Raw genomic sequence first — 27,839 nt, forward strand, 5'->3', positions numbered from 1 at the left:
TTAGAAATATATTAAAACTATTAATCTGACACAAACTTTAACACAGTTAAACTTAATAGCCAGGTGGTTTTTTTTACTGCAGGCTTCTATTAATCTTTTAAACACAGCTGATTATTCTTACTTTTCAATACAACCTGCAGCTAGAAAGTTTCTCAACAAGAATGTTCAACAGAAGGCTGCTGGGAGGGGTGCAGGGAGGGGGGAATACTGTGCTTGCTTTTTTCCTCCTGAATTTTTACACCCTTTGGTAGCCACTTGAATTATAGCTTCATAAGAGTCGATTGTCTGAGGAAGGAATATTGCTGTTGCAGATTTATATGTGCATAATAGCTATTATTTTGTTCAATATTGCTCATCTGGATTTTGTCTGCCAGAAGTCACAGTCATGGATGCAAGTGAGGTCACCTTTAAAACTGTGACAGAATAAACAAGAATCCCAACATAAGCAAATTCTGCCAAGTGGTTACAGATAATCCTACTTTGCATGAACAAAGGGACATTAAATGTCATTACCTTTGAGAACAGAAATGTGCTGTCGACTCTCCCCATCTGCAGAGTAGTTCCTGAATTCAATATCTTCTCCATCTTTTAATTCAACCTTATCATAACCATACCAGCCAAGGAGCTCATTCATGGTGTTTTCTGCAAAGTTCTGAAAGAGAAGAATTGCCTACTTATTTATGCAATCAATAATCATTTGGAACTAAGAGATGAATGCATAAATCGAAATCTATTTGCACCGTACCGTGAAATAGCAGGTTTGTCCCACCTCCTCCAGACTAATGTTCATTTATCAAGTCACGTCCATAGAATGTAATGCATTTAAATCTTTGAATGACACATGTAATTATGACAGACCTTCATGAATTTGCAATTTAAAGAAAAATATGAGGGGGAAGAGAGCTATTTATCATTTCTTGCACATGAATTGATAGTCGGTGATATATTTAGCACATTTTTTTTAACAAAAATTTATATCCCATTCTAACATAAAGTGTTTTAAAGCACATCAGGAAAGCAAAAAAAGAACAAAGATGGTTTCTCAGGCACTAGTTATTTGATTTCACTATATTACAGCCATTCAAGTTAGCACAGGCTATTGACTCAACTAAAGCCTGATACAAACCAAGACTAATCACCATATAGATTTTGTTTTTAAAACAATGCTACAGAAACAAATTGCTTTTATTATTTCTCACATTCATATAATTTGCTAATAGTTCTTCACAATTTCAAAACTATCAAGTAAACGCTATGAGGATCAACATAAGCTTTCTGTTAATTGCAGGTATCAGGTATACCGAACAAACCTGCCTGATGTACCTTGAGAAAGAGAAAGAGATGGTGCTGTATAGATAATTTAGGGCCACATTCATGATGAGGCCATCTTGCTGAGGCTAAGCAGATCTAGTCTGGTCAGTGCCTGGATGGGAGACTGCCTAGGAACTCCATGTGCACATCCTTGAGCTCCATGATGGAAGAAAGGAGGGGTATAAATATTCTGAATAGTGTAAGGCCCATGTTGCCATGGGCACTAGTAGTCCTGCTCCTTTCCTGCTTTTTTGGCCCTCAGTCCTCTCACCACAGAGGGGCTCATGAATAATCCAAACGTGGCTCAAGCCTCCCAAAAGTGCATGTGGTGCAGCTCCTCCCCCTCCCTTGTGCTCCACCCCCTTCTTCCTCCCTGCTGGTGGTGACACCTTAAATGCACCTATGCCTGCAGCCTGCCTTTGCATGACACTGATTGACTGAGCAGGGGGGCTGACCATCATCCAACTGGCAGAGGGGCAGCTCTGCCTATTTGGCACATAGGACATTAATTGGTATTAATGCTCAAGCTTTGGGTTTTTTCAAATTTTCACAATTTTCTGCACGTCTACACTATTTACACTTCACTTTAAAACAAAAATTACAAAATCGATTAGATAGGTCTCAGGTAATAAGCTTTATGCTACTGTATTCTTATATAAGGTTGCATGGATCCATGCCATCTGAAAGGTAATTGGCTAGGAAGCAGATAACAGGACTGAAAAGACCCATGCCATTGGCCCTGCCACATAGTTCCTATATTCAGGCACTTACCACAGTGGTGTGAGATCTAGTCAGAGATTTGCAGTTTTCATGCCACAGTTTTGGGAATTCTCTGGATATATTTTAAAAACATTCTTTTTCCTCTATTACAAAAATAATTTATCCATTAAATGCGCTGTCCCACTTTTAGAAGGGCTGTGTAAATATGTTTTATTCTGATTAGCATTTAATAACTACCATGATTTTAGTTGGTTTTTATTAATGTTTTATGACTAACTTTTGTTGTATTGAAGTATTTGAGTATATGTATTACTGTTCTTAATGAATGCCACTTGGGGGCATTTTTCTGTAGAAAAGAAATATAAAATCAAATTAAATAAATGCATATAAAAATTACAATTAGAGCTCTTGTAGTTCAGTAGATATATTATATTACATGCATAATTAATCAAGGTGCCACATACAAGAATTCACGCTAGCTCACTCCCACATACAAGAATTTACGCTAGCTTGGCAAGAGTGAGAGCTGAGAATGGGGCTGAATGGCTGGAGGTGAGTATGGGGCTTGCTCTAGTTCTGCTGTTGCCAGTGTGGTTTGCAGCAAAAGAGAGTTCTGGTTACATGTACCTTTCGCCTGCAAACTAGATACTGACAGTATACTTGGAGGAGAGGGCTTCCGTCTGTACTGAGTGTTGCTTCCCTCTGGCAGTCCTACTGGGAAAACAGAAGGGAGAAAGCGGAGCTTTTTCCAAGGGAGAAGGAAGATACCTGCACCTCTTTAAAGTGAGTTAGGTGTGATGGGCAGTGGATTTAGCTAAGGTCATTGCTGTCTGGGGTGAGAAAGGGAAATTCCTGAGGACATATTTTGGAAACTGTGCCCTTCCAAGGCATTTCCTTGTGGTGGGGTGGCTCAAGGTGAAGCCATGACAGAAAGAGAAGTGAGGTGCATGAGAAAGCTAAGGTTAGATTTACCTGGAATACCCTCTTGAGCAAACAAGAATTTTGAGGTTCTGAGAAGAGGATTACAAACAGATAATCTAACAACCCTGGCAATAAGAATCTGAAGTTCATATCCCTGCTCAGCCATGAAACCATTGGGTTGAATTTTGATACATTTGTTAGCATTCAATCAACTTAATGATGTTCTTCCATAGAGTTATTACCCAGTGTAATTAGGGTGATTCATTTTGTTTAGGTCAGCCGGAGAGCCATTCACGCTGCGTCTGGATTGCCCTCTGGATCCCTACTCAATGGCCTCCTCTATTCAGCGCTTATTGCTTGAGACATTAGGGTATGCCTAGGCACACCCCTTGCACACCCCTATGCTATAAGCAGGTAGCACAAAACCCCTACACCTATTTTTTATTTTCTGAAGTAGCTTGGGGGTTCTCCTAGAACCATCTCTGTCACTTGAGGTTCAGGTGGCCTCGGTGGCACAGAGTGCTTTCTACCAACTCTGGTTGGTGGCCCAGCTACGCCCCTATCTGGACAGGGATAACCTAGTTTCAGTCGTCCATACTCTGGTAATCTCCAAATTAGATTACTGCAATACCCTCTACATGGGGCAGCCTTTGAAGACGGTCCGGAAGCTGCAGCTTGTGCAAAATGCAGCAGCCAGATTGATAGCTGGAGCAGGGAGGTTTGAGCATATAACATCGATTCTGGCCTGCTTGCATTGGCTGCCTATATGTTTCCGAGCCCAATTCAAGGTGTTGATTTTAAACTTTAAAGCCCTACATGGCTTAGGAGCGCAATACCTGATGGAACGCCTCTCCCGACATGAACCTACCCGTACACTGTGCTCAACATCTAAGGTCCTCCTCCGAGGTAAGCTTGGAGGATGACGACAAAGGAGAGGGCCTTTTCGGTGGTGCCCCCCCCCCCCGATGGCTCGCCTGGCACCAACACTGTTATCTTTCAGGCACCAGGTCAAGACTTTTTTCTTTTCCCAGACATTTAACAGCATTTAACAATGCTAAGTTTGCTTTTTAACGTACCCCAGAACTGTTGTTTTTAAATGGATTGTGTTTTATACTGTTGTTTTTATGTTTCTGATGGTTTTTAAATTTTGTATACTTTTTAATGTTTACTGTTTTTAACTTTGGTAAACTGCCCAGAGAGCTTCAACTACGGGGCGGTATATAAATGTAATAAATAAATATAATTTATTTATTTGTGAACCGCCCAGAGAGCTCCGGCTATTGGGCGGTATAGAAATGAAATAAATAAATAAATAAATAAATAAATAAATAAAATAAAGAAGCCCTAAGGGGCTACTGTGCCTCTAAATATAATCCAATTCTGACAAAGTGGGGGGAAAGTTAGCACCATTTTCTTTTTATTTCCCATTATAGTCAATGGGAGGCAAAAATTATTATTATTATTATTTATTTATATAGCACCATCAATGTACATGGTGCTGTACAGAGTAAAACAGTAAATAGCAAGGCCCTGCCGCATAGGCTTACATTCTAATAAAATCATAATAAAACAATAAGGAGGGGAAGAGAATGCAAACAGGCACAGGGTAGGGTAAACAGGCACAGGGTAGGGTAAAACTAACAGTATAAAGTCAGAACAAAATCAAGTTTTAAAAGCTTTAGGAAAGAGAAAAGTTTTTAGCTGAGCTTTAAAAGCTGCGGTTGAACTTGTAGTTCTCAAATGTTCTGGAACAGCGTTCCAGGCATAAGGGGCAGCAGAAGAAAATGGACGAAGCCGAGCAAGGGAAGTAGAGACCCTTGGGCAGGCGAGAAACATGGCATCAGAGGAGCGAAGAGCACGAGCGGGGCAATAGTGTGAGATGAGAGAGGAGAGATAGGAAGGAGCTAGACAGTGAAAAGCTTTGTAGGTCAACAGGAGAAGTTTATATTGGATTCTGAAGTGAATTGGAAGCCAATGAAGAGATTTCAGAAGTGGAGTTACATGGTCAGAGCGGCAAGCCAAGAAGATGATCTTAGCAGCAGAGTGGTGAACAGAAACCAACGGACTGATGTGAGAAGAAGGAAGGCCAGTGAGAAGAAGATTTCTGAATCTTTGCTTGGGTTTGCTACCAAGTCAAAGCGGATAGTTCCTGAATCAATCCAGACAGAATTGGGTCCAAGATGAATCTGGGGATGGGGGTGTACTTCTATGGTTGCCGTTTCTAACAAGAAATAAAGTCTTCACCAGCTAAATAACTTTTCATTCAGACCATATTTTCCTAATATCCATCTCAACCAATTCCTCACAAAAAGGAACAAATGCTATATATAAGTCTTCCTTTGCCTCTAACAATTCCTGCTACTTCTGGCTTTTAGGATGATGTAACTGTTTTATGGACTTCTTGCTGAAGTTCCTTAAATGTATTATCTATAACTTGATTTGTCATGCTTGGAATATTAAAATTAAAAATATATTTTAGTCAAACAATAATTACAACTGAGTCTACTTTAAATATTTTTTTATCATTTTAATTAGAATTTTATAAACCATGGCTAAATTCTCCATGGTTACACATAGTTTTAATTGTTTTTATTGCTTTTAAAAATTTTCTACTGGTTTTACTTTGTTAATAATTTAATACGTTTCTAGCTGTGTATATTATTTATGTTTATTCTGTACACTGCCCTGAGATCCCACTGATATAGGGCAGGATACAAATGTTTTAATAAATGAACAAACAAAATTAAGCATTGAATATGTTTCTCTCACCCCCCCCTTTCCATTTTTTTCCAGGCAAAATTGAGGGGGGGTCATGTTTTTTCCCAAGGCTTCAAAATTTCCAGAATTCTCTATCCAAGAGAAAGAAATACAATTAAAATGACAGCTAGTACGTTAACCACCAGTACTTAGACTTGGTAGCAATGAGGTTTGGAAAAAGGCTTTATTGCTGATTTGCTTGAACACTGAATAAGAACACTTTACAGTGAAACATTGCAGCTCCCATTTGTATATTCAGATTGAGAACAGTTTGTTACAAATATGAAACTAAAAAGTCAATTATGTGGATATAGAACATTAATAGATACTGGTGTTAAAGACACCAGTATTAAAGATAAAATTGTTTTGGGGTGCAATAATTGTTTTAAGCATGCCAATTGATTTAATCCAGGAAAAGGCAATCTAGACATTGGCAAGCTGTAGAATTACCAGGGAATCTATGTATCTGATGGAAAATAGCCCAACTGTGCAGCAGGCAACTGTGAATACTTTGAGTTGCAAGAGGACTTTTGAAGAAAGGATACAATTAATTACAAACACAATGGCAAAGATATTGCAACAACATGAGAATAAAAGGTGCCAGAATTTGTATAAACTACAACAGACCTAACAATTATTAAGGAACACCTAAAGAAAGTAGAAAAATGCAACTTTTGACTGCAGAAGGACACTTTGCAAGCAGAGAGAGAACTATTTTTAAAACAACATCAGGGAGGAGCCTACAAACACAAAATATTGAATCATCAAACTAACCACTAATTTATATATATATATATATATATATATATATATATATATATATAATACAATTATATTTTCCTGTACTGTATGCGTATGCAGTACAGGAAAATATAATAATCAAAACAGAACTACAGAAATATAAGGAACAATTAAACATTACAGAGTGAAATACAGCTCTAAAATAATGTAAACAAGGAATCTCCTCACTTTTGGGAGAATATACTCTGGCTGTTATGTACAAAGGGAAAACTTTTGACAAGATTTTGTGTAGTATCCAGAGGCACACTGGGCCTGTTTAAACAACACACTAAGCCATGGTTAGGCTGCTCACCCTTTTGCAACAAATGGTTAGTGAGCATGTTTGAACCATGGTTATATAGCCACCACAGTTAGCAATGGTTCACACAACATGCTAAGTCATGTCCACACGACATGCTAAGCCATAATGTTTAGCTTAAAGTTCTTAACCACTGTGGCTTAGCATGTCGTCTGGACAGAGTCACTCAGTCTTGGGCCTAAACACTTGTGAAGTGTTTGGTTTTGTGAAGAAAATTATTGACATGGGTCCAAAGGCATTCTTAGAAATAAAGATGATACTGGAGGCCAACTCTTCATTTTACAGCATGGCACTCCACAAACACACCAACTTAAAAAAATAAAAATTAAAAAATAAAAATTGGGAGAGAGTGAGGCATGGAACCTGGCACATGCCAAGAGAGTTGACTTGGGCACATTAGTGCACACAGACGTTGGCGATCCTAGGCATACAAAATGAATACAGGAATAGAAGACTCAACTAAGTTTACTATCAAATAATTTCAGAGAAGAAAGCTGGAGAACTAAGACCATGCACAGTTGCTAACAAAAAAACATTAAAAAAAACTCACTTCCATTTACCTACAAAAAAAAATAATTCTGTCTGACAAGAAAGTGCCAACCTCTTTAGAAAACCAGTTGTGTAAACTAGGTTTTGGTCAATTCCGTTGTACAGAGAGTGCTCCAAAACATGCACATTTACCACATCTTTTTGCAGAGAATGAGCCATTTTAAGCTAAACAAAGCAAAATACCAATTCTAAACGTCTACAACATATTTAGGTAGAAGATTAACCTCTGAATAAACCTTGCCAGCTAAATCAAAAAGACAAGCCATAGTGATTACGCCAAGTCTGGAAGGTAAATAAAGGGATTAAAAGACTTTTAGGTATGTTGTATTATTTTAGTAAATTCATATCAAATTTTGCAGCCCATACAGCTCTTCTGATAACACTTCGGCACAAGGGCATGGATGCCAGAGCATGAATATTTTGATCTACTAAAGGAAATCAAACTTTCTACAGATGTGTCAAAACACATTATAAAGTATTACTGCAGAAGTATGCAACAGATTGGATGCCAATTTCCTATGGCCACAGAAATAATGTATGCAGTCACTGAAAAAGGAGCGCTAGGCCTGGCCTTTGGATGCACGATTCATGATTTTATTTTATTTTTTTCCAGAGCTTCAAAGATGAATCTGCTTACACACTTCTAATTACAGTCCATCAAATGGTTCTGGAAGAAGTACCTCTACGATAGGGGTGAGCAACTTGTGATCCTCAGTTTAATTTCATGCAGACCTCAGCCTAATTTTTTAAACCTTCTGTAAGCAAAATATTGAGATCACTGGCAGGAGTGATCTGCCTCTCCCTTAGCCTGTTGGGTAAGGAAGAAGTGGAGAGAGAGAGAGAGAGAGAGAGAGAGAGAGGTGGAAGGGGGTAAAAGAGAGAAAAGAGTGTGGCAGAGTGAGAGACTGACCTCTTACTCAATTTTGGCCCTAGGCCTGCCCACTGCCATCAGGCAGGCCCCACAGTGTGTGAGTATAAAGATCTTATTAGCATTTGCACATTACAAGAATATAATATTGGACATTTCAGAGGTACCTCTGAAAGTACATAAATCATGGTCTCCATGGTCACGAGGAACAAAATATTAGACTATATACATCTAAGGATATCGGAGAAATTCACAATGGAATCAAATTACTTGAGATTTTTATAAATCTGACCTGTGGATTCCAAAGTTGACTGGTTTTGCCGCAGTTGTGTGGATTCTGCAGACTTGTAGACCATTTTTCTAGCTTTTCAGAATTTTGCACAAATTTAATAATAGGAAAATATGCATTTTTAAAAACAAAATGGCTTTAAATGTGTGTTTTCCCCACAGGCTACACTGCAAAAATGCACATTTTGGATAAATTTGTGCATTTGGGGAGATTTGCATGGTTTTGCAAGTGCGAATTTGCACAAATTAGGAAACAAAAAAGCCAATTACATCAATGAGTGGGCAGTGGAACGAAAGGTGCCCTGACAATTTCAATGTGACTGAATGGATTTTACACAATCTGTATATTCTTGGTGTGCAGTCTGCAAGGGGGGATCCTGAGGGTGGAAAGTGGCTTCTGGACACCCCCCCCCCCAAGTTGCCCTCCTGGTGTACATCAACATAAAGAATGACCACATGCCAAAAGAAAGCTAAAAAATCCTAAAGCACGTATTAAAGAACCCTAAAGCAGGGTTCCTGGTCATGCACAGGCTTCTGCTCAGGTTCAGTTGAGTAGAGGTTCATTTCAGGCCTCCCAGGTCAACGTGGGGAGATAAAGGAGTAAATAAATTACAATTTTTCCAAAGATAGTCACCTTTGAAAATACTATAATACACCAATACTAGAGGCAAGGCAAAACTCCTTTTGTTCACCCAGGACTTTTAATCTGTTGTATTTTATCAGCCAGTTTATATTAGTATTTTATTTGTTTTATGAATTTTATGACTTAGCATGTTGTGTGAACCATTCCTAACCATGGTGGCTACACAACCACAGTTTAAAGATGCACACGAACTATTTGCTGCAAAAGGGTTAGCAGCTTACCCTGGCTTAGCATGTCATCTGAACAGACCCATATTTAAAATTTATAAACCACCATGTAATCTTTTTAGATGAAAGGTAGTATTAAAATATTTTAAATTAAAAAAATATTTACAGAAAATCCATATTTGCCCATCATGGCACTGCAAGGGGAGTAGCAACAGATAATGTACCACAACTCAAAAATAAGGAATGCCTGAATTAGTTTATGACTTTATGTGCAAATAGCAGTAATGTACTAATAAAAATAAGGGAAGTAGAAAAAGATCCCTGCTTGACACTGTTTAATTATAGAATGACTCCATTACAGTGTATAAAGGCATCCGCTGAGCTCCTCATCAACAGGAGTACAATTACCAGACATAGATTAAAACAAAATTCTCTAAGAAGCTAGTGAGAAAAAAGATGGAAAATACAGAGCCAAGAAAAATATGTAACAAGGAGTAATACCATTATAAAGCCTATCAACACAACAGTGATTGAGGAAGAATCACTACAATTGAGGCCTTAGCTAGACCTAACGTTTATCCTGGGATTGTCCTGGGGTCATCCCTGTTCATGTAAATGACACACAGGGGATCCCGGGAGCAGGTAGGGATGACCCCAGGATGATCCCGGGATAAACCTTAAGTCTAGCTAAGGCCTAAGTTTAGTGACTGAGGAAGGTTATAGACTATGGGCAAATTGAAAGCACCTGTTCAAAATTCCTAAAAATGTAACATCAATATAAAAGGCAACAGCATCAGAGTGATACTGATACCTATCCTTTTTTTTTGGTCAGTAGCCATTTTTTTATATTTATTAATCTGATTTGTATAGAGCTTTCCATGACATTTTCAAAGCAATGAATATACAGTATTTTACCATTAAAGCAACAATAAAATATAACAATAAATTACACAATAATACAAAAAGAACCCCACCTAATCAGCAGTAAAACTACGAACTCTGCTATGCACTATAGACCACAGCTGGCTGGGTCACATCTCAGTGAAAGCCTGTGTGAAGAGATGAGTCTTCAGAAGACGTCTAAATGTCAGAACTGTGGAGGCCTCAATAATGACAGTTAGTAATGCATTACAGACGGTGGGTGCTCCAACACTAAACACTAGGCTGCAAGCGCTCTTGAGGCGAACCTCATGTATGTTCTCGCTGAAGATCACAAAGATCAAGCAGTGACGTAAGGGGTGAAGGGATTCCTAAGTAAACCTGACCTCATGTAGTTTAGGGCTTTATATATTAACAATAACCACTTAAACTTTGCCCTGGTAGCATATAGTGCAGTTATTTTCACAAAGGTGTTACTTGCTGTCAGAAAGAGGCCCCAGTTAGCAGCTTTGCTGCTGCATTCTTTACCAGCTGTGGTTTCTGGACCAAGCCTAAGGGTATCCCCACATAGAGTGCCTTAAATAGTTCAATCTTGAGATTACCAATGCCTGAAACACTGCTAAGGTATCATGGTCTAGTAGCTGGTGTACTCCAAGCTTGTAAAAAGTACCCCTAGGCCTAATCTACACCAAGCAGGATATAGCACTATGGAAGCTGTATGAAAGCGGTATATAAAAGGCAGGAGCCACAACAAGCAGGATATAGCACTATGAAAGCACATATCACTATGAAAGTGATATATGGTATGTGTCAATGGGACCCAACAGTTGTTAGTGCACTTCAATACCGCTACAAAGCAATAGTGTGGCTCCTGCCTTTTATATACCGCTTTCATAGTGCAATATCCTTCTTGGTGTAGATTAGGCCTTAGCCACAAAGTCCACTTGAGCTTCGAGTGACAAAGATAAATCTAGGAATACCCCCAAACTATGCCCCTATTCCTTCATGGAGAGTGCAGCACATCCAGGGCATGCAACTACCCTATTTCCCAGACCTGAGACCCATCTACCCATAGTGCTTCCAGCTTGCCAGATTTCAAACTCAGTTTATTGGCCCTCATTCAGCCCACCATCTAAGCACCAGTCCAGAGCCTGCATGGCCACACCTGATTGAGATGTTATAGAGAAATAGAGCTACGTTTCATGTGTATACTGATGGCACCTCAGTCCAAATCCCCAAATGACTGCTCCTTTTGGCTACATTTAGAAGTTGAATAGCAATTGGAGTTAAAATTGTGCCCTTTAGCACCCCATAGCACAAGTGCCAGGGGGCTAAAGTGAACTTCCCAACATCACTCTCTGAGAACAATGCTGTAGGAAGGAATGGAACCACTTAAGTACAGTAATACCAATACCCAACCCACAAAGCTGATCTAAGAGGTTACCAGCGTCAATGGTATCAAAAGCTGCAGAGATAGAGTAAGAGGAGCAAGGTTGCACTCCTTCCATCCCTCTCTTGATAAGGGTCATCCAGCAGGATGATCAAGGTTAATTAGATACCAAAACCAGGCCTGAACCAGACTGGAATGGATCTAGATAATCAGTTTATCTAAGAATGCCTGCAATTATACCACCGCAAATACCTTCTCTAAAAATGGTGTATTCACAACTGGGCAGTAGTTGTCATGATTCCTTGGATCCAGGGTGGGCCTCTTCAGCAGCAGTTGCATTATTTCTTCTTTCAAAGCATCAGGCACCACTCCTTCACACAATGACGCATTAACCGCACCCTAGAACCAGCTAGCCATGCCATGCCAACTAGTGTTAATTAGCCAGGAGGGCCAGGGATTGAGAGAGCACTTATTATTATTATTATTATTATTATTATTTATTTATTTATATAGCACCATCAATGTACATGGTGCTGTACAGAGTAAAACAGTAAATAGCAAGACCCTGCCGCATAGGCTTACGTTCTAATAAAACCATAATAAAACAATAAGGAGGGGAAGAGAAAGCAAACAGGCACAGGGTAGGGTAAACAGGCACTGGGTAGGGTAAAACTAACAGTATAAAGTCAGAACAAAATCAAGTTTTAAAAGCTATAGGAAAAAGAAAAGTTTTTAGCTGAGCTTTAAAAGCTGCGGTTGAACTTGTAGTTCTCAAATGTTCTGGTAGAGCGTTCCAGGCATAAGGGGCAGCAGAAGAAAATGGACGAAGCCGAGCAAGGGAAGTAGAGACCCTTGGGCAGGCGAGAAACATGGCATCAGAGGAGCGAAGAGCACGAGCGGGGCAATAGTGTGAGATGAGAGAGGAGAGATAGGAAGGAGCTAGACAGTGAAAAGCTTTGTAGGTCAACAGGAGAAGTTTATATTGGATTCTGAAGTGAATTGGAAGCCAATGAAGAGATTTCAGAAGTGGAGTTACATGGTCAGAGCGGCGAGCCAAGAAGATGATCTTAGCAGCAGAGTGGTGAACAGAAACCAACGGACTGATGTGAGAAGAAGGAAGGCCAGTGAGAAGAAGGTTGCAGTAGTCCAACCGAGAAATTATGTTATGCAACCACTTGGTTAGTTGCATAACTACAAGCACCTTGTCAGTGTCATTGGTCCACATTAAATGAAACTGATCCAACAATATGCGGCTAGTTGGAGCAGTGGATCTGCCATAACAGTGACATCTAGATTGCTTCAGAGCTGAATGACTTTATCCTCAATGTGTAATGAAAAAACACAGTGGGCCTCTGAGGGCTTTAAACGACCTGCCTCTGGGGGGCAAGAACTGCTGAAGAACTGCACTGTGCGACAAGGATGCAATGGAGGCTGGGACGTTCTGGCTTCAATAATATTGGCAGATAAGTTTACTATTGGAGGAATGATGAAAGAATACTGAGGCAGTCCAGAAAGTTAATAGAGATGTGGTCATTTTTAGCATAACCCAATAGTTTGGTCAGTGCTTCAACACAATCATTGTTTATTGTTTCACTGAAAGAAACATAAGTTGTACTACAGTGTTAGTTGCAACATCAAGTTAAACCCCCATATTTAATTAGAGTGATGAGCTTCTTATAGGTGTGTTTTGAAGCCAATAAGGCCTGACTCAGCAAAAAGACAGACATTGAAATTGGCTCAAGGGAAGGGCCCATCCATGTCCAAAGACTGAAAGCATTTATGTTTATTTCAGATGATTTAGAGTTAACAAACTATTTTTCCTGAATCGGCTTCCTTCCTAAAGAAGACAATAAGAAAAGCCTCCCAGGGTTTCTGAGATGATAAAATGATATAAGGATACACTGTAAATGACAACATATGACCAAGCCTAAACCCTTGGGATATTGTAAGATATGAATCTTAATTTTAAAACCAAAACAAAACCCTGTAATTTACTCTGAGCCTTCAAGATAAGTTGGACCACATTAAATTGATTTGGTCTTAAAAATGAATATTGAATATTTTAATGTAGGTTATTACAAACACACTCTGTACTGAAGACACTGTCCTGCTGCACAGTTCAGCTTTGGTGCCATAAAGCTCTTAGGTGTATGCCAAATCTTAGCTCATGAGTAGCCTCATTGAGTTTACTGGAAGTATTCAAATTCTTAATGTAAAACATATGTTTAGGAATGTTGCATGAGTAAGGCTACAGTTGTTGAAGGATTAAGTTTATACAAAGCTACATAAAGCAGATGTGTAAAATAAATACAAGCTATTTGTAATCTTCTACGAGCATCACCTTTAGCAGTAAGTTAAATATACCTTTTGCTGAAACAATTAACATGTACTCTGATATAATATTAGTTTCTAGATGGACTTGATGTATCATTATTGAGTGCTGTGTAAACTTCCACTGAAGTATTTTGCCCAACATTCTTGCCAGACTTGAACATTTTATGTTTCCAGGCAATAGTACTACATAGCAAAGTTTCCCACCATGTGGTTGCATGATTGTCTGTGCTTATGCAAATATAGTGTGATTCCCCCCCACCCATCAGACATTCTAATGAATGGGAGGCCTTATCAAGGTCTGAGGCTCTCTCACATTTACCATTGATAAATTGACATCTGTATTAGTAATCCATTGCAAGTAGTATTGAGTTGGGAAGATATTTGTCCAAGCTATGGAGATTCAAGGCTAGAATACTATTTTAAGGAACACTATTTAAAACAGTGTCCCATTCCCCCCCTCCCCGACTTTGTCTTAATTGTTTTCAAATTTATTTTCCAAGTGTGGTTATGTATTCTAAAGACTAATTTTTTGCAGTTATTTTATTGATTTAAAGTCTGACATTTTGAAAGTTCCCCCCCCTGCAAGAAAGTTTAGTTTTATTGCTGAAGTTTCTGTTCTCAGTGGGTGTGATGAGGGGAGGGGACTGAGTGGAACGAGAATATATATGATCTTGAAATACGATTTTAAGGTGCAGAGTGAACATTATTTTAGGGTTGTGTTTTTGTTGTTTTTGCCTTAGATCTTTTTGTTGCAATTCCAATTAAAAAAAATCAAATTGAAAAAAATGAAATAATGCTCATTTTACACCTTGCACTCAATAAAGGACTTTGCAGACTTAAAATCAAGACAATCATCTTTTTAAAAGCCAACAATTAAAGATTAACTATCTACTTCCCTGAACAAAGAACTACAAATGATGATACCCACAGCAAAGCACAGAAGGATAAGTAGAGCCATCATCTTAACTTCATAGCAACAGAACTAATCATGATCTAGGAGTGAGCAGCGGCAACCACAGAATAGTTCAAACCCACCTGTGGTCATCTGTATTTCTTTACTTTCGCACATATTTAAAAGGTGGGCAAACATCCTTACATTTACCCTGTGGTAAATTGGTTGTCTCGATTCACCCAATGAAACAGCTTGAACTGTCACTAGTATATTTTGCACAAATAGCAAGTCTATATGATTATTAGTTTTGGCTAAACTTTTATTTACAGAGACAGATGTTGATATTAGGTATAAAAGGAAGTTGTGTCATTCATCACTGATAATATCATAGTCACTATCGAATAGATTGTTTCACCCACACAACACTGGGCCTACAGGGTTTGTTGTCTGGTTCTCTGTATTGCGACCAATATCATGAATAGCCCTAAAAGAGGCAATATTTGATATTGCTAATCTAACCATTCAATGCGCTCATTTCTCAACCACTATGGACAACAACCGCCCAGAGAGCTTCGGCTATTGGGAGGTATAAAAATGTAATAAATAAATAAACAGCATCATTCCAATTTAGTTTTATTGCATTAAAATGTTTTTCTCAGTAGATTTTCTATATATCTACACATCCAAGTTGCATCTAAATTTATCTAAATTGTATTTCTCCCCACAATATGGTCATGGCACCATGAATATAATTTATTGCACATTGCTTTTTCACAGTTATGGTGCAATCCTACCCATACTTACTAAGGCTGTAGCTAGACCTAAGGTTTATCCCTGGATCGTCCAGGGGTCAAACCTGTTCATCTAGGTGACACACAGGGGATCCAGTGCTCAGGCAGGGGCGAACCCTGGATGATCCCAGGATAAACCTTAGGTCTAGCTGTGGCCTAAGAAACAGGATTGTGTATAGGATTGGAATCTTAGGCTGCAATCCTATGCACACTTTCTTGGAGTAAGCCCTGTTGAAATCAGTGGCACTTGTTCTGCGTAAATATGCATAGGATTGCACAGTACATCATGAAATATTAGAGCTAAAAAGGGGGGAAAGTTACATGGGCCGAATCTACATTACTGTAGCTGTAACGTTATAGATAGCTCTGGATGACGTCAGTGATCCCGTGATGTGTTCCTTATAACTTTATACAGAAAGGTTTTGTACCGTTTTACCTTTCGTTGTAACACTTCTGCGTCATTAGACTTCTTTCAATGTGCTCTGTTGTTACGATGTCTTCTGTGTCGCATTGCGAAACTAATGTCACATGATCCCTCACCGGGCTTCCTGTCTGATGTAACTTCCTCTACGCACTTTCAGTAACCATTGTTAGAACTGGTGAATGGAATGTGTTAAATCTTTCTCATTTTTTATTTATTTATTACATTTTTATACCGCCCAATAGCCGAAGCTCTCTGGGCAGTTCACAAAAATTAAAACCATAATAAAACAACCAACAGGTTAAAAACACAAATACACAATACAGTATAAAAACATTATTTCCGTGGCATTACATGCAACCTACCATGGGTAAAAACTTTTTTTAAAAAAAAAAAATTAAAGGATGCACATATGTGCATCCTTAATTTGTTTTTTTTAAAAAAATTAATTAAATTAGAAATGCACATATGTGCATCCTTTAATATATATATTTACCCGAGGTAGGTTGCATGTAATGGCATGGAAATAATGTTTAAAAAATGAGAAAGATTTAACACATTCCATTCACCAGGCATCCCTACACTTTCCTCAAGAGACAGACAACTCTGACAATCCACAAACCACTCTCTCTGAAGAACTCCCACCACAAAGATTTGAAATTAAGAGCAAGCGCATAAAGGAATGTTAGCTAGAGAGGCGCAGAAAATACAAAAACAAGGAAGTGGGAGGCACAGAGAAAGGACAGTCTGGGAATTGCAAGGACCACAGAAACGAGAAGAAGAAACAACACAGACAACGGGGCAACGAACAGTGTGCTCCGCAACAATGTTACAAGAAAAGGTAAGTAACGCTACTGAGCAACGGTATACAAGCTAGCGATACAAGTTACGTTACAAAGTCTCAAAAAATCAATATAAGCAGAAGTGTAGATCCACACATGGAGATGAGTCCCACCATCACTAAACACACACACACACACACACACACACACACACACACAAGCCATGTTTGATTTTCACAAAAAAGGAAGACCTTTTGCACCTTCAATCAATTTTATGATTTATGTTTCTTGGAAAAAGGAAAGAAAGAAAATCAAAAGAAATCTCCTAAAATGTATGCCATTCAAATGAATGTTGGCATCTGGACAAAGGCATCCAAATTTCTTTGGAAAAGAAAAAAGAAATAAAAGATGATGGCTCACTACTTGAGTCACAAAAGCCATTGTCCAAAAATATCAAATATGTTGAGAGCTCATGCAAAGAGCTTCAGGATTCCCTGGAAAGCTCCTAAAGCAAGAAGCAGGGTTGGATCTCCTCAAGCAGCTTGTTTTGGGGTTGCGTTAAATTGTCACTTATTTTGTTTTATGATAATGTTTCTACTACCATGAGAGGTTGCAGTTGCAATTTTTGATCTCAGGAACCAATGTGTAATCCTGGGCATTCTTTGGGTGGAAGGGTGACATATCAGAAAGGAGAACAATGATCCATTGGACGAATGAACTGTGAGAACGGTTAAATTATATTCACACAATTCCATGCTACTAAATAGTCACAAACAAAGAAACTATTCACAAACATGATAGCTCACTGACTTAACATACCCATCGAAGCTGTAGTGCCATGCTGAGTGCTGGTAAGTGCCATTTTTTTTGCATGGCACCTGTGGTGCCCAGTTTGCCATGTCTTGTCATATTGTACAAACCTAGGTAATGAGGGGTTGTTTGAGGGTTATACAAGCCTCAAACAACCCATGGTTAATTTAAGGATTAGGCTTGGTGATGCCCAGTTTACCATGGCTTGTCATGTTGTTCAAACCTAGGTAAGGAAGGATTGTTTGAGGGTTAGACAAGCCTCAAACAACCCATGGCTAATTTTAGGGTTATTTGAGGGTTGTCTAATCCTCAAACAACCACTGGCACCTGGGTTCACACAGCAAAAATGGCACCCATGGTCATCTGGCATGACACAACAACTCCTAGGGGTAAATTAAGCCACGGTGGGCTGTCAAGTTGTATGAATCAGATTAGTGTCTATAGGAATCATGGTATCACCTGCAAACTATAGCTATTCAATAATAATCCAGCTGTGCTGACAAAACAAATATACTAGTTAAAATATAGTGGCTCAGAGCATGCGCTAGGAGATCAATGGTTCAAATCTCACCTTGGCATGAATTTACTAAGTGGGCTTAAGCAAGGCAGTATTTTATCCACCTTACCTGTCTCTGCAATATGGGTATAATAATATTAATCTTCCTTACAAGGTGATTGTAAGGACTAACTAGATTCAGACTTGCTCAGCTTAAGCATGGTTGCTGTATCATCTGCCAAGGCCATGTCTGGAACCTCTTAACAGTAGGGGGGGGGAACGACACACACTTAAAAAGTGCTATATAAGAATGTGAAGAAAGTGATTGTTGTGATGGGGCAGTTTAGTGTGTTTATATGTCGTGTGTGTAAAACCAGGCCTGAAGATAAAGGGGTTGCTAAGACAATGGGAGTAATCAAAGTGCAACCCTGAGTCAATGGCAACAAGCAGCCAGTGGTCTAGCATTTCACCTAAAAACATGCAGCATTTCTGCATTGAGAACAGGCCAGCCAAAAAAAGAGCATCACCTAGAAAGAGGCACATGTCTCCATCTTACATTCAGAGTCCAACGTCTATGAGTTCCAGCAGCAGGCCACCATCTCTGCTAAGCGGACAAGGAACTCCAGCTACTTATCTAACAATAGGAGCTGCAGCTGAAGAAAGTGATGCAGGAATTCTATTTGTACCTCTAGTTGGACAGGGTGGCAATTGTTTCAGTCCAAGTACCAAGGGGGCAGCGCGATAGCACTCTTCAAGTACTTGAAAGGTTGTCACACAGAGGAGGGCCAGGATCTCTTCTCAATCATCCCAGAGTGCAGGACATGGAATAATGGGCTCAAGTTACAGGAAACCAGATTCCAGCTGGTGTTTTTATTTGTGTTGTACCCTGCCTCGATCCAGAGGGAGACAGGTAACAAATGATATTATTATTATTATTATTATTATTATTATTATTATTATTATTATTATTATTATTATTATCTTCCTGACTGTTAGAGCAGTACAACAATGGAACCAATTACCTAGGGAGGTCGTGGGCTCTCCCACACTAGAGGCATTCAAAAGGTAGCTGGGCGGCCATCTGTCAGGTATGCTTTAAGATGGATTCCTGCATTGAACAGGGGGTTGGACATGATGGCCTTATAGGCCCCTTCCAACTCTACTATTCTATGATTCTATACCAGAAACATTAAAAAGTTTCTTATCAAGAAGCTATACAAATGGGAAAATCTGGCACACCTAACTGCTCTGTAGTAGAGAGTACTACATTTTTGCTATTTCTGTTTTCACACTGATAACTTTTAGAAATATGATTCCAAGGACTCAAATATATCAGATAGTTAAAGTCAACAAATCATTAAAGCCAGGTTCTTTGGAATAGCTGGACTGACAAAGCAGATGATTGCTTGTGTGCTATCAATTCCTACATAATTAGTTCTCTTTGCAACAACAACAACAACAACAACAACAACAACAACCCTGACTTTAGAATGCTTCTACAGAACCTTCTATTCAGATCCCAATAATAAGTATTAGTGTACTACTGATATCATTTTGGTTTTCTCTCTCAGTTTACCTGAAAGAGGCCAGATCGTTTTGTAATAATTTTGACATACATGACTTAATTGTATCTTTTATTTGGTTGTGCAGGGTACAAAGATACATCCTATCTGGCTGGTGGAAAGGCTATTATAACATTATTCTGTATGTCAAAGCACATTTTCTCATTCAAGGAAGGAGACTTGTGGATATATTGTTGCTGATTTTTCTTTTCTTTTATGAGACTAAAAGCTTAAAAAGGCAGCAGAAATTGTTTCATGTACATATGTCCTGTGTATAGAATACATTTCACTGTAACATTATCATGCAAAGAAGATCAGGCTTACTATTGCATAATAGATACTTCCCATATATAATATCACCCATATGTTTTCATATATATCCTTATATCCTTTTCTCTACTAAGAAACAAGAGGTGAGACCTGGCAAATACAGGCAGGAAACACAAAAGAGAACAAATCTGTTGGACTCATTTTCTGAATTCTTATTTCAGATTTTGAAAGAAGTGAAGTGGATCATTTTTACATTCTTGCATTAGTGACCTTAAGAACACAAACACAAACATACATATATATTAGAGGTGTGCAGAGCGGGTCTGCTCCTCCCCCAAAATAGGGGCGGAGCTCCAGTGAGATGATTCCCCACCCTGATTTTCACAGCAGCTCTGTCTTCCCACACCACCAAATTACTCATTGGAAAACCACTACGTTTTCAGAGAACCAAGATAAAGAGATGCAACTTGGCACCATGGTAGCACTTAAGTAGGCTTTAGCCATGCCAAGTTTGAAGCAGATCCCTTCATCCCATGATTTTTAGGATTTAAAAAAAAACTTCACACACACACACCAATACACAACACAACACACACACACACACCTGTGTAGGACCTTTTATCCTTTACTTTGTTGATGCACAGTTGTGCATCTTCAGTTTATAAAAATAGAGATCTGCTTCAGTTCATAAAAATAGAGATCTGCTCCCTGACAGTTTGCTCTAATGGAGTGAAATGGGGTGGGTAGGCTGCTCTCCCTATGAAAGGTCAGACAAGAACAAACTTAAATATCTTTATTTTTAATATATATTTTCAAAGCATATGAACTTGAGTCCTGTCTTCAAAACAGGAGATATACTAGTACTAGCAATTTTTTCTCTCACCACCCCTTCTTCTCTTGACTTTATGCCCATCCGAGTTGCATCCATACTTGCAGTACACAGATCAGCTTTTGGCACAAGATTCTTTTCTGTATCCTAATATTGGCTTGTGGGACTATATGGATCTACACTGCCTGCCATACATTATCACTTCCTGGGATAACTCATTTACATGGAATGGTTTTCATTATTTTCATAATGTGAGCCATTTTTCCTATATCCTTCCTTTCAACCAACATGAAGTTGACACACATGGGGAACTTCAATTTTTGTAGGAGGTTAGTTTCTGAAAGTTCTGCAAGGTCTCTTGAGTGAAGATGAAGTGCTTATGGGGAGTGGAACTTGGACTCTTTCACGTTCCATGAGCTAGCAAACAAATGAGTTCCAGGGAGGAGAAAATGGGTTTTATCATTTGCTATTCCCTCTCCCCTAAGCACTGTGATTGGAGGGGGAGACAGGGAGGAGTCTGTGGCTATTGGTTAGCCACAGATGTCAATCTCAAAACTCCCCCCCTTCCCCCCTCATCATCTTCCTAATATAGAAGTGTGTTCAGTTAGCCATCCATCAAAATGAAATGACAAGCTCTCACGGCGCCTTAAAAAACCTTTGGATACCTACAGATCCATTCGGGGATCCAAACAATGTTCTAACTGCACCATGGGTTTCCAACAATTTTAAAATCACCCCTTTACTGCACCATGATTTTGGAGGTCCGTTGAAGGTCCGTCAAACCCCCGGATTTTTGGTATGGGGAGAAAGAGCCTCCCTGAAAATTGGGGCAGGGAATTGCCTCATCAGACCTCCACCCCAAATTTCAGGGAGGAGCAGACCCCCATTCTGCACTCCTCTAATATATATCTCAAACTAATAAGGGAAATTAAAACTAGTAAAGGAAATTAAACATGTATATCTATGATATGATCTCATCATCTCTGCTCCTTTTAATCCTGTTGAGTTTTAGAACTGGAGATCAATACAGCTAATGAATGCACACTAGCCTATATAAAACATCACTATTTCCCCAAGTTATTTTAATTTTCTAATACATAGTTATCCACCTTTGGTAGGTATGCCAAGTATATCCTGAAGGGGGAGGTATTTCGCATCCAGAAAACCCTGACTTTTTATTGGTCCTTTTTCCATGAAATTTCCAAAATAATATCTTTCATTGAATCTCCAAAATACCCACAGTATCTTGCCTGAGGTTTCTTAAAACTCTCTATGCACATATTTCTTTGTTAGATAATTTTAAATGTCTAGCTCTCTTGTGTAGTCAGTGCCATGAGGTTGGATTCAGATGTAGTCATACTTAGAGAAGACTCATTGAAATTGATTTTTAGTGAATCTACACTGACTAGATTGTTTCACCAACCCATTGTTTCTCAGTTTCAGTTTGTTTCATGTTTTAAACATAACAAAGGTTTCCTTTTCTTTTTTTAACGCAAGACTCTTTCAGTCAATTTACTAATATATTAATATTATAACAGATGGAAGCATCAGGAGTAAAGCCCATTTCAGTTGCAAATTACTTATTCAGAATCTAGAAGATAAACATCACAGGAACATAGAGACAGCTCTGTGAAATTACAAAACAGATTGATCATTAGCCTCGCAATTGACAAAGGTAAATGTCTAGATGAACTCAGAGTCAGACTAGTTGGTTTTGGAAAAGATCTAGTACAAACTTCTAGGTACAATCACATTAATTCATTCAAATGTATTTTAATTGTGTATGGTTCAAAGCAATTTTCTTGCATTCTTGACAATTATATCATTATTTGACATTAATCATGCGTGTGACCATAAACCTAGTGGCGTTAATAGGACTTCTCTGGAGTAAATAGGATGTGGAATTCAGAATTTCTATTAGATTAAATATATATACAAATGTCGTCTACCTGAATGTATTAGTTAAACTATAAAAACTGGATTTAAAAAAAAAATCTGTTAGTTTATTCTGCTAGTAAATATTGTTTTAGTCTCAAGTATAAGTATTGTATGATATTCTTGATATGGTATATGCTAAATGATCTATAATACTCATACTAGTCAATTCTAAGAACACCTCTTTTTTATCCTCAATAGAAAAGAAAGAAAGGAAGGAAGGAAGGAAACAAAAGAAAAAAATTGGAGGTCACAGTTAAATAAAACATTTATATTAGAAAAATTCTGTGAATTTTATTGAAATTCATTATAGGTAAACTATACAGTTATGTACGTTTTGGACACAATGTTGTATCAAATTGAAATTTGTTACAACTGTCCTGTACATTAGGCTAGAGATAACAAAAATGTAACCTAATATTTGCCGTGATGAAACAGCAAACATCAGTTTCCAGTCATATTAAAATTGAGTGGCAGCTGATATTACTGATGTGACACAGGAAAAAGTAGTGATTTAGTTTCTCTCCATCATTATTGAGCAAATATGTGGTTCTATCAAACAGCAAATCTTCAAGAAAATCTGTGTGATGAGGTAATTTTATTACTCATTCATAGTGCCTTGTATCTGTACTTAAAATAGACACTCGTACCCAGTGGCTTTTTATTACTGGAAGGAGGGTGGGGAGAGAGGGAATCACATACACGCTGGCCCTTTTTCTTACTCCTAGCAAATGGAAGCAATTCAATCCAACATGGGCTGAAACCTGAGTAGGTCACTGTACACCATGATAAAATTCCCTAATCCCTGAGCCAAATTTCCCCGAGGGGCCCCTCCTCCTAGTCCTTCACTTTCCAAGCTGACTTTTCCATTCCTCAACCCTCTCTCTCCTCTTTTCCCTCCCCTTCATCTCTTTCATTTCCCCCTACCTTACAGCCTTGATATCTGATCTGCTGCTGGGACTCAAGTTACAGTTTTTACAGCTTAGGCTGTCTATTGCTGTATACATTCCTTTCTTTCTGCTCTGTCGTGATTACTTACCAGAGCTTATTTTACACAGGTCCAGATGAAAGCAGTTCAGATGAAGGGAAGCAGTCAAGCTGCTTGAGGAGTACAGATATGGTACCTACACAAGGGCACATTGTGTTCACCATGACATTTTGTTGCAAACATTTTATACAATGTGACTAATTTGTTAAGTTACTGTACTCTTCGACTCTGTGAAGAGAAGGAAATATCTCGAGTATATATTTATTTTCAGTAAATGAAGAATTATTCTTAGAAGGTCAAGCAACTCTTCCACATTTGCAATGCGGTCAGATGAAACAATGATGCAAAACTGCTTAAAACTTCAGTTATAATAAACCACCAATTCAATTAAAAGAATGTGGTCTCTAAGCTTAATAAGATAACTTGCTCTGGTATGTGGTCTAGGCTGCCTGAAAGCTTCTGCTGTTATTCACCTTTCAACCACCCAAACGGTAAAAACTGTCTCCGAAACTACATCAATCCACAGCCTTGTATTAAATTACTCATATAGCTGAAATTCTGATACATTTATTTCACTTAATGCCAACAAGCACTAGCAGAGGTTTAAGGAGAGGAGAAACTTTTCTGCATTAAGGTTAAGAACGCTAATGCTTAATACCACAGCCTTTTTTTTTTTTAAAAAAAAAAGCGTAATTTTCCTCCTTTCACACACAGTGTTGTTTTTGTTTCTTCCTCACCATTTCAGACAAACATCTGTTATACTGCAGAAGAACAACTATCTCCCAAACCACCAAGTGTGCTTGCAGCCAAAGTAAACAAAACAAACCCAGAGGATCCAGCACAGTCAGCCTTTATATCCAGCCAGGATAACATTTCACATGTTTTGATTAAAATTAGCTAATTTGTAATCCTAGAACCTATGAAAACTTAAAAATTGTAGTCCACATAGATCGCATGAAGCAGTGTCTTAAAGGGACAACACACAGTGGGGCAGATTTCTATGCCCACTGTCCCCCTTCTGCACCCTTTACCTCCCCAAATCAAATCTAAATGGGATTTGGCTGAGCAATTACTATTAAATTGAAGAGTATACAAAGCTTAATTCCAAAATAGGAAGTGTCATACATATCTCAAGGAAAGAAACTGGCTTGTAGAGGATCTAGAGACTGAATAAATGTTATTGATATGCAAGGCACTTTGCTCTTACACATACCACCACCTTTGTTCAAATGTCCATCTGTCTGCTGTTGGACAAATCCTCAGTAAGCACAAAAAGAAGGAATACAAATATAACAAATAGAGAACAATTTCCCTGAGGGTTGAATTTAAGAGCAAAGGGGGAAACTGAACATTCTCCTTCCATTTAATTTGGTGAGAACAACAAATAAAATAGCCTTGTTAATCCCAATACATTACTATCTTATGCACATAGAACTAGATTCCATAAAGATTCATATTCCATGTCAACATAAATATTTTACCATTCATCATTGGTACATTTCAGAGTGTAAGCCATGATCAGACCCATTGTGAATGATCCATTTCACTGAATGCCATTTCATCCCATATCCAAAACTGTGCTGTTTTCATTATTTTGAAGCAGAGCAAGTTCACCTCATCCCTGCAACACGTGTGAGCTACAGGGAAAAGACAGATGAGACTCTAAAATAAATATAGTCAAGGGGGCTGCGGAATAATACAAATAAGCAACAGAGGACCATTTCAGTTCAACCTGGGACCTGAGGACAAAAAAGGTCCTGAGATGTTTTTTGTGCAACCGCTGCTATGCTAACATCTGGAGAGCCAGCCCACAGCACTACCTCTGGAACACAGCTGGACTGGCATCGTTTCCTGTCAGGACATTGGCTTTCTCTCCTCCACCCCTAACCCCTCCAAACAAATCTGTATTATATGTGTGTGCAGACACACACACTTCTAGGACAGCTCTCTTTCAACACAACACTCTGTTGGTTTGATTAACTGTGAAGTGAAGCATGAAAAACAGAGACGGAGGAAGTAAAAGAGAGAAGAAAAAGACAAGAGACCCTGTGTCTAAGTACAAGAATGATGTGCAGTTCAGACCATAACATTTCACTTTGACAATTTAATTACACAGTTGCAGCTGGCTACTGGAAAGGGGGGGCGGAGGGAGACGGTGCTTAAATGACTTCCCTTCTTTTCTAACTTTAACAGTTTCTGCTAGGATTTGGCATAGAAAATGGGGGGGGGAATTCCCGGTGAAATCTAATAATAATAATAATAATAATAATAATAATAATAATAATGATGATGATGATGATGATGATGATGATAATGATGAAGCTTCTAAGTGACCTGGCTCGATAGCATGTGAACTGGTCTGTTTATAGTTCAAGAGGGGGAGTTGGGACACATTTCACTCTATTTGTCCCCCTCTCAAAAACCAACCAAACAAGAGATCCTTTCTTTACTACATATCCACGCACGACGGCGGGGGTGGCTGGGTGCTGCTGCTGCTGCTGCTGAGGTGCTGAGGGGTGTTTGCAAAGAGCCTCCCTCCTCCTCCTCCTCGTCTCTCCCTTTTTCCTTTTCGCCTCAGACAGAGAGTGTGGGGCGCGCACACATACCTTCATCTCTTCATTGATTTCCCTTTTCACCGGGTGAGCCGGCTTCCTGCTTCGTTTATTTTCTGGAGGTCTTCCTTCTTTCTCCATTTCTGCCATTTTTTGTGTGTATGTATCTACTTTGGTGGAGATGAAATGGCTGCTGGTATTATTTGAGGGAAGGTTGAGGGGGGAAGGTTGTGGGAAGGGAGGGAGGATGCGAGGGGGGGAGGCGGCGGCGGCGGCGGCGGCGGCGGCTTTCAGCGCTGGGCGAAGGCGTCAGCGAGTGTCAAAGGAGAAAGCGGCTCTGGGAGGGTCGGGGATGCGGGCGGGCTGGACTGTGGGTTGCCCTGGCGAGTCAGCCATCTTCTGTCTCCCTGTCTGTCTGCATGAGCGAGCGCAAGAGACTCGCTGTGTGTGCGTGTGTGTGTGTGTGTGTGAGTGAGTGTGTGAGAGAGTGTTTGGGGGAGAAGGAGGGGAGTGGGTGGCGGGAGAGAAAGAGAAAGAAAGAACTCAGTCCGGCTCCTTCTAAGGTGGGGGGGGGCGCAGGACGGCCCCCCTTTCCCAGGCAGCAGGCGGGGCTTTCACTGTCACCAAATCCTCCGCCTCTTCTTTTTCTCTTGCTGCTGCTCAGGCTCAAATTCAAAGAAGAGGAGCGGGGGGGGGGGGGGCGACTTCTTATGCTTCAGTTGTCATCACCCTCCCCCGCGGGGACGGTCGTCCATGGCGGAAAACACACCAATGCCTCCCTCACCAAGGCTCTCCCTCCCTTTTTCTGTCACACGCACTTGCTCACACCATCCTCGGTTACACGCTCTAACCCATCACCAGAAAGATTATGACAAAACAAAGTGGCCAGAGCTCTTTATTTAAACACGCGCGCGCACACGCACACACGCGCGCGCGTGCATGCACGACTGCTGACCGTGTGTGTGTGTGTGAGAGAGAGAGAGAGAGAGAGAGGGAGAGAACGAACAGGGGAGATAATTGGAAGCGAGGGTTGCACTGGGCTGGGGAAGGAGCCAATGGCTGGCAGGCGCAGGGTTGTTTCTTTGGGAGCTAGCTAAGAAATAGTGTATGTGAGTGTGCGCGTGTGTGTGTGTGAGAGAGCGCCCTGGAGCAAGCAGCCAGGATGGATAGAGGATGCTGTACGCCGCGAGACTGGCTGGAGGCCCACTCGCCTTTCCCTCCGCAACGCGATTCCACCTTTAAGCAAAAAGGAACGCACGCACACATACACCAACCCACCGCGCCGAGAGGCGGCCTGCCCGCCTGCCCACGCCACTCTCAGGGAAACGCATTTACAGTGGCATTGAAAGCGCTCCAGCTGAGGCGGAGTTTGACGTTTACATGGGTGGGCGGCTGTTTTTTTGGCGAGAGGGAGCTGGGCCAGTATTGGGAGAGAAGCGGAGAGATTATGCGGAACGAGGGGCTTTTGTCTTCTTTCGGTTTTGGCGGGAGGACGTCTCCTTGTTCACGCACTTATTGGGAACAACCCTTCCTTCTCCTAGCCCTATGCAACTAGTCCTCAGGAAAGCATCGCTGAATGTGAACC

The 27,839-nt window shown here is 39.7% G+C and overlaps 1 protein-coding gene across 2 annotated transcripts in view; it reads right to left on the reverse strand.

Annotated features, from left to right (window-relative positions):
• SOBP (sine oculis binding protein homolog) overlaps positions 1 to 26,695 on the reverse strand; it is a 166,853-nt gene extending 140,158 nt beyond the window's left edge. For both annotated transcript variants that reach the window (XM_063124833.1, XM_063124832.1), the window contains exons 1-2: positions 26,309 to 26,695; positions 514 to 652 (exon numbers count right to left, since the gene is read on the reverse strand). In XM_063124833.1, the coding sequence (XP_062980903.1) occupies positions 514 to 652; positions 26,309 to 26,404 (235 nt within the window). In that variant the 5' untranslated portion in view covers positions 26,405 to 26,695. The remainder of the gene's footprint in view (positions 1 to 513; positions 653 to 26,308) is intronic.
• Between the last annotated feature and the right edge of the window lie 1,144 nt (positions 26,696 to 27,839).

This window comes from Elgaria multicarinata, chromosome 4, assembly GCF_023053635.1.
Source record: "Elgaria multicarinata webbii isolate HBS135686 ecotype San Diego chromosome 4, rElgMul1.1.pri, whole genome shotgun sequence".
Taxonomy (NCBI): Eukaryota; Metazoa; Chordata; class Lepidosauria; order Squamata; family Anguidae; genus Elgaria; species Elgaria multicarinata.